Here is a 7,655-nt window from a genome sequence, read left to right as displayed (position 1 = left end):
GCCACTGTACACAGATTGTATTTTCACTGTTGGAAATACATAAAGTAATTGAGATAGTTCTCTCATGGAAGATGCGAACGTAGATAGTTCGATGGAGCAGGCAAATAGAATGATTCTTAGTCATCTCGATATTCGGACAATACCGACCCACGTGATAGGCCGGCTTAGTATAACACTACTTTTTAGCTGCAAAGGATCAGTATGGAATTGCAATTAAGAACCTGGATGAATAATTATTACAATAAGCTCTCTCTCGACTTGTTTAGTCGAACACCAATGTTGATGCATATCGTAGCGATTTAGTGTTGTATCATCTGCTGAGGTTTCGATGAAGCTGGCAATGAAAATGATGAACAGCCATCTCAACATTCGGACAATACCGACCCACGTGATAGGCTGGGGACTCTAGTCCTTTTTGGACGGAGTTGCTTATAGACATGTCCTCTTCCTGCATACAAGATTTTCTTCGGTTTAACATCAAATCTTCGTCTATTCTTGATTTTGTTATTAAAGGCATTTGAGTGTAAAAGCTGCGACTGACCTGGACCCCATGACTGGTTTCTGAACTCTTTTCAATGAAATCGATGTTTACCTATAAAAAGTTTAGATGAATATTATGAATGATCAGTGTACCTGTTCAGGAGTGTCTGCAAAATTTAAATGAACTTACCGTAAGAGAAGTCTCTAGAAAATAATCGAAAACCACGTGGCATTTTTTTGGTCCCAGAGGCAGTACTAGGTTGGTTTCCATCCAAGGTCCGTATCTACATCCCCGAGAACATTCAGATTGAGCACACGAAATAAAGAAAAAGTGAAAAACAGTAGGAAAAAGAATATTTGAAATGAAACCAACCTACTAATCATAAAGTTTGGGTAGACAAATGCATAAAAGGCTTTAGAACCAAGTCTATCAAACTCTTCTTCTCTGCCATTGGTATTGTTCACCCTGCACCTTTGCACACTAACTTTTTCGTACACCTGATACATGAATTGTAGAAAGACGACAAAAATAAGGAAAAACGGAACATCAATATTCGATATCATAATAAGAGAACGAGTTTGCTTATTAGCATTACTTCAGTTGAATACGAGTCAAGCTTGAGACTGGATGCAAATCCTCTATGTACGTACGGAACATGATAACCCCCATCAAGAAAGTTGTCGCAGAAAACCTGCTCAATAAAAAAAAATACATTTTACAGTATATGTTGACAAAAATATATTGCAAAGATTCGATCTTTGTACGTATATGTAAAAACAAGAAAAAAGGTTTGTTACCTTCCAATTGCAGTCAAGGGTATATACGCGTCTGCGTACGTAATCCAACGACGTATCGATCCCATTTGCAGTCAGTAGTTCTGCTGCATTTCCTAGCCACTCACTGCTCACATCTTTGTTATCAAGAATTTCGTTTGGATTAGCTCCATCTTCAAAATTGACCAGCACAAACGGGCCCCACACGGCGACTCTGATTGAAACAAGTCCTGTTTCCTACTTTCCATAAATTAAATGTCACATTCAGGAACAAAAAAAAAAGTAAACCTTTCGATAAGCAGATGAAATTCGCGTACACTCGGTTCGAAGTTCTTGATTCCGGTAATGCTTGTTGCCTTGATAAGTTTTCCATCCAACCCATACGTCCAACCCTAGGAAATTAATAAACATACATTATTAATTAGTGAAATATATTAATAATAAAAAAACACTTAATTAATTTTTTTCTCAAGAACTCACATGATACGGACATACGAAACAAGAACTTTTCCCAGTCCCGGAGGCAACCGGAGAAGCACGATGTCGACACACGTTGTGAAAAGCGTATAACTCGCCTTCTTCGTCTCTACACACCACGTATTCTACACTTCCCAATCTGCTTCAATCAATATTTATTAGCTTAGCTACCTTAAATATATTGTATTAATCCTATTTAATCATGTCGAAAACATAGAATTATTACTTACCTTCCGGTAAAAAAGTCGCGTGGCTCTTTAACCTGATCCGTATATCCTAATAATTAAATTTACAGCCAAAAAACACAAATTACAATCAGAAACTCAAACCCTATTTAAAGCAATATATTACATGAAGCATAATGCAATATATTAATGGCATGAAAAATGTCATTTAGCATTTCGTTAATATATAGCATAAACCTTGAATTAGTATTTATGCCGAGGCGAGATTATTAAATTTAAAAAAAAAATAAAAAAAATTACCAACTGGCTGCCAGCCTCTGTAAAAGATTTGAGTGAGTTCATGAGAGTAAAACTCAGAGTCAGTGTACCATGAGCTTGGTGGCGTAAACGCTTCTTCTATCGGAATTTCTCGGTTAAATTCTCCGATCATCTTTTTTACTCTCCCATTTTTATATTCACTGCTGGTTGAAAAGTTACCATTTTTACTGCGGCAAAGGCTGTAGTTCTTGCTCGAATGAGCTCGATTTCCGGGTTTAGTGGGTTCTTTGGTAATTAATGGGAAGTGGTTGGGAAATGCGAGCTTCACCGTGGTTGCAGCCATGGCGATTACAGTTAATTTAGTTATGTTTTTGTACAGCAAACTCAGAGAAGATTGAAAGAAAGATGAAATATATAATAGCTCGGAAATATGTTGGGATTTATTATTTAATATATTATTTAATTATTAGTTAGTAGTATTTTATTATTAATTAATTAGAATAGTTTATTTATAATGAATATAGCCTACGTCTGTTTAGGGTTATCATATATATTAAGCATTTAATTAGTATAGGTAATTATCTTTCCTAGTTAGATTAGGATTCTAGGGTTTTATTCTCTTTAAATAGTCGTATTGTGCTAGGGTTTTACTATGAAGAGAAATAATAAACAAGAGTTTTCTTACGTTCAGTAAAGAAATCTTATGATACACAAGAGATCGCATCAAAATATGAAGAAGGAGAAGATCATGTGCTTCACATGTGACGATGTCTGACAAGCTGGAGAGATAATGTACTATACATACACTTGTATTATATGTATATACCCCATGCACGGTGTGGGATTCCAAATGTACGTTAGGAAATTATTATTAATAATAATAATAATAAAAAACCATTGCGAAAATGAAATAAAAATAAACATAAGTATCGTTTATTTAAATGAATTGTTTACACAGAACCAGAGATTATAATTATTTGATGGAATGATAAAATAAGAATAAAAAAATAAAAAAATAATTTTTTTGCCATGCAATAAATAGTAGTAACAATAACGGTGCAATGCTTGTCGAGCAATTTAATTTATGCTTGGTGTAAGTGATGGGTTTTTTAGTGGTAGGTACGAGTTGCGAGTGGGCATTGAAACTAAGTGAATAGACAATTTTGCCCCTGCCAAACTCGCATGTGCTAGTGTTCGTGTGGATTTCATCTAAAAATGGCAAGTCTTCGCCACCGTGCAACAAAATAACAAGTTCAGGTAAAAATGTGCAAAAAAGTTTTGTTTGGGAGCCAAAATGCAAATCGACCATTAATTTAGGAGAGTTGCATGTCATTTAAGTCAATGGTTTTTTTTTTTATTTTTGTATAAATTATGTAATATAATTGATATAATGTGGTTCTTTTATAGGTCTTTGTTGATACGGGTTTATTGCACTCGGTACCCAGTGTTATATTGAATTGCTAAAAAACTACATTATATTATATTATATTATTAGCAAAAACGCCCCTATGATTCAATTTGTTTTACCACATAACCCCTAAAATAGGAGTACTAATTGCTAAAAAAATAAATAAATTAAATCATAAGGATTAAGGAGAATTTTGCCAAAAAAATAATATAGGGTAACTTTTTAGCAATTCGATATAACATAGGGGTCCTAATTGCAATAAACTCTTGTTCATACCTAGTATAGCGCTTTATGCATTACATTCGTTCTGCGTGCATTTTCACTATTGAAATTACATTGTGTAATCGAGACAATTTTCGCTTACGGAAGATGCAAAAAGAAGTAGATATACGCGTAAAGGAGAATGAACACACGCGCGCACACACACACAAGATAAGTAGTGTATATTAGATAGTGAGATTCCGATGAAGTAGGCAATGAAAATGATGCATAGCCATCTCGACATTCGGAGAATACCGACCCATGTTATAAGCCGGAGATTCTAGTCCTTCCTGTACCGATTTGCATAAAAACGCGTCCTCTACCTGAATAAACACTTAAAATCTTCTTACATTTTTATGATAAGATTGTAGAGTTTGTGAAGCTGAGAATTAATTACCTGTACTCTTTCACTGTCTTCCAAACATTTTCCTATGAATGCAACGTTGTCCTAAAACAAACAAAATATAGACGAATACCATGTGAATTATAAGTCATCGTACTTGTTTAGGAATGTGCTTGATGTTAATTGTACGAACTTACCGTAAGAGAAGCATCTAGAAAATAGTCGAAAATCACTTGGCATTTTTTGGGTCCAAGAGGCAGTACTAGATTGGTGTCCATCCAAGGTCCGTATCTACATCTCGGAAAACAGTTTAGATAATTTGATTTGAGAAACAAACAAACAAACAAACAAACAGGTAAATTACGGCCACCCCTGAAGCAAGGTTAAATTACGAAAACGCCCCTCATGTTTCGGTAATTACAACCACCCATCAACTATAAATCTTCTTACACATCCACTCTCGCGGTGTCAAATTTAATTGAATCTTCTAGATTATGTTGAATATTTTCCAGTTTGTACCCGTTTTACTTCATTCGTACTCCACATTTGGAAACAAGATGATCATAAGATGTGCCTATTGGCTTGTAAATATCAGGCTGTGGTGCATCAGATGCTGATTTTTTTTTTTTTTTGCAAAAAACAAGTACAAACTGAAGAACCTTCCCCGTTGTAAAAGATTCTGTTGAATTTGACACCAAAATGGTAGACGCGTAAGAAGATTCATAGTTGATGGGTGGTTGTAATTACCCAAACATGATGGGTTTTTTTGTAATTTAACCTTACTAGAGGGTGGCTGTAATTTACCCAAAATAAAAGGAAGAAAAATCTTTGAAATGATCCAAACGAAACTAACCTATTGATCATAAAGTTTGGGTAAACAAATGCATAAAAGGCTTTCGACCCAAGTCTATCGAACTCTTCTTCCGAGTCACCGGTCTTATTGCCACCACAGCTTTGGATGCTAACTTTTTCGTACATCTGATATCCACATGAATTTATACAAGGGAGAATAAAAAAACGACAAAAAATAAGGAAAAAAGTAACATCAATATTTAAATATGATAAATACGATAACGAGTTTACTTAGTAGCTTTACTTCGGTCGAGTACGAGCCAAGCTTGAGACTAGACGCAAGACCTTTATGCGCGTACGGAACGTGGTAACCACCATCTAGATAGTTGTCGCAGAAAACCTGCACACGAAGAAAAAAAAATATATCGGACATACCATAATAATATAATATACTAATGACCGAAACAAACCCGACGGAGACACCTTCCAATTGCATTCAAGGGTATACACGCGTCTGCATACATAATCCAACGACGAATCGATCCCGTTTGCACTTAATATTTCCGCTGCACTTCCTAGCCACTCGTGGCTCACGGATTTGTTATCGAGAATTTCATTCGGAGTAGCTCCGTCTTCGAAGTTGACTAGCACAAACGGGCCCCACGTGGCGACTCTGATCGGAACAAGTCCCATTTCCTACCTTCCGTAATGCCCCAGATCAAAAATTAAAAAAACAATTTTAAAAATTAAAAAATCATCGTTCGGTAAATAAAAATATACAATTGCATACATTCGCTTTGAAGTTCTTGATTCCTGTTATTCTTGTTGCCTTGACGAGTTTTCCGTCCAATCCATACGTCCAACCCTGGGAAATTAAAAAAGATTTAAATATCAAGATTTAAAGCAGAGTCACTTTACGAATAATAAATACCTTAATTTTTTGTCGAGAACTCACATGATACGGACATACGAAACAAGAACTTTTCCCAGTCCCGGAGGCAACAAGAGAAGCATGGTGTCGACACACGTTGTGAAAAGCGTGTAACTCGCCTTCTTCGTCTCTACACACCACGTATTCAATACTTCCCAATCTGCTTTAATTAATCAAATATTACGTTGCTACCTTAAAAAAAAAAAACAATCTTATAGTTGCATTTCTATGAACACACATGAATTTGCTATGCAGCAACGGGCTCGATAATATCGTACTAGTCCTATTTAATCGTGTCGAAAGCATAGAACTACTTACCTGCCGGTAAAAAAGTCGCGTGGCTCTTTAATCTGATCCGTATATCCTAATAATTTGCAGCAAAAACACACAAATTAAAACAAGAAGTAGACACTTTTGGAATCAAGAAAACCCAACCGATTGACGCAAATGTGAAATCATAATCAACGGTCACAAAAACGTCGTCACTTGAATATAAGAAAAAAATGTGAAATCATAAGTAAAAATTATTGTCTAGTCTTTTCGTACATTCGAATTCCTTCCTATTTCATACGAGTAAAACTACCACAAAAAAATGACACAATTGGGAATACCATAAAAAAAACATCAACAAAATATAAACAGATAGAGTCAGTGGCTCCCATAGGACTAGGGGGGGTCATGGCCCCCCACAACATTTCTCAAATCTTTATTAATATAAATAGAAACACCCCGAACTTCAAATTTTGGCTCCGCTAATGCAGATAGTACATATTACAAATGCATGAACATACATATAGATACAATACATGTATGCATACCTGCGGATTACGATCTAAAAACACAAAAAAAAAAAAAAAAAAAAGGTGTGTGCGCATAGTAATTACCAACAGGGTGCCATCCTGTGTAGAAGATATGATCGAGTTCATGAGAGTAGAAATCAGGATCAGTGTACCATGAGCTTGGTGGGGTAAATGCTTCTTCGATCGGAATCTCTGGGTTAAATTCTTCGATCAAGCTTCTGATTTTCCCATTGTTATTTTCACTTATGGTTGAAAAGTTACCATTTTTACTGCGGCAATGGCTGTAGTGCTTCCCCAAATGAGCTCGATTTGTGGGTTTAATGGGTTCTTTCGTAATTAATCGGAAATTGGGTTCTTGAATTTGCGGGAAGAAGTGGTGGGGAAATGCGAGCTTCACCATTGTTGCAGCCATGGCGATTAAAGCGAAGTTCTCTCTCTCTTTTTATTTTTATTTTTATTTTTATTTTTTTAAATGGAAAATTGTCACGTCAATCTTTAAGGTATTTGGAATTCACCACCACACAAACGTCCCTCAACTTCAATTTAATTACATATAAACCCTCATGAATAATTGGACAAAATGCACTTCACCCCTCTATAAATTTCTCACTTTCAAACTTTCACCGCCTAAAATATAAAAAAGGGGATAATCGAGCTTCGAAATATTATTTTGGTTGCACTTTGCCCCAAGAGTTAATTTTTTCTGTGGGCATCGTGTGACAAAAATAATATTTTAGAGGGGCAACATGCAGAAAATAATATTTTTAAGGGGCAACGTGCAATAAAAATAACATTTAAAGGGACAATGTGCAACAAATATTTTTAATTCCGGGAATAATCCATCGGAATTTTGCTATCGGGGCAATGTACAACAAAAATAACATCCTGAAGAAGGGGAATTCACCTTTTCAAATTTTGAGAGGGTAAAGTGTGAAAATATAAATTC

At 35.4% G+C, this 7,655-nt stretch overlaps 2 protein-coding genes across 2 annotated transcripts; both read right to left on the bottom strand.

The window, feature by feature from the left end:
* Positions 1 to 94: 94 nt before the first annotated feature.
* Positions 95 to 2,604, bottom strand: LOC105949963 (choline monooxygenase, chloroplastic). Its single transcript, XM_012973271.2, has 10 exons — positions 2,217 to 2,604; positions 1,962 to 2,007; positions 1,735 to 1,870; positions 1,572 to 1,646; positions 1,279 to 1,491; positions 1,077 to 1,172; positions 854 to 978; positions 671 to 764; positions 542 to 592; positions 95 to 448 (listed from the first exon to the last, which is right to left on the bottom strand). The coding sequence occupies exons 1-10, from the start codon at positions 2,515 to 2,517 to the stop codon at positions 311 to 313; spliced, it is 1,275 nt and encodes a 424-aa protein (XP_012828725.1). The 5' UTR covers positions 2,518 to 2,604; the 3' UTR covers positions 95 to 310.
* A 1,159-nt stretch (positions 2,605 to 3,763) lies between these two features.
* Positions 3,764 to 7,178, bottom strand: LOC105950026 (choline monooxygenase, chloroplastic). The gene is made up of 10 exons (XM_012973348.2): positions 6,794 to 7,178; positions 6,228 to 6,273; positions 5,934 to 6,069; positions 5,769 to 5,843; positions 5,462 to 5,674; positions 5,283 to 5,378; positions 5,040 to 5,164; positions 4,384 to 4,477; positions 4,241 to 4,291; positions 3,764 to 4,166 (listed from the first exon to the last, which is right to left on the bottom strand). The coding sequence occupies exons 1-10, from the start codon at positions 7,119 to 7,121 to the stop codon at positions 4,029 to 4,031; spliced, it is 1,302 nt and encodes a 433-aa protein (XP_012828802.1). The 5' UTR covers positions 7,122 to 7,178; the 3' UTR covers positions 3,764 to 4,028.
* Between the last annotated feature and the right edge of the window lie 477 nt (positions 7,179 to 7,655).

The sequence above is a fragment of the Erythranthe guttata genome, chromosome 10 (genome assembly GCF_056151865.1).
Source record: "Erythranthe guttata isolate IM_541 chromosome 10, IM_541, whole genome shotgun sequence".
In the NCBI taxonomy this organism is placed as follows: domain Eukaryota; kingdom Viridiplantae; phylum Streptophyta; class Magnoliopsida; order Lamiales; family Phrymaceae; genus Erythranthe; species Erythranthe guttata.
The sequence above is the reverse complement of the archived record's forward strand: the minus strand, read 5'-3'. Positions and strand labels throughout refer to the sequence as shown.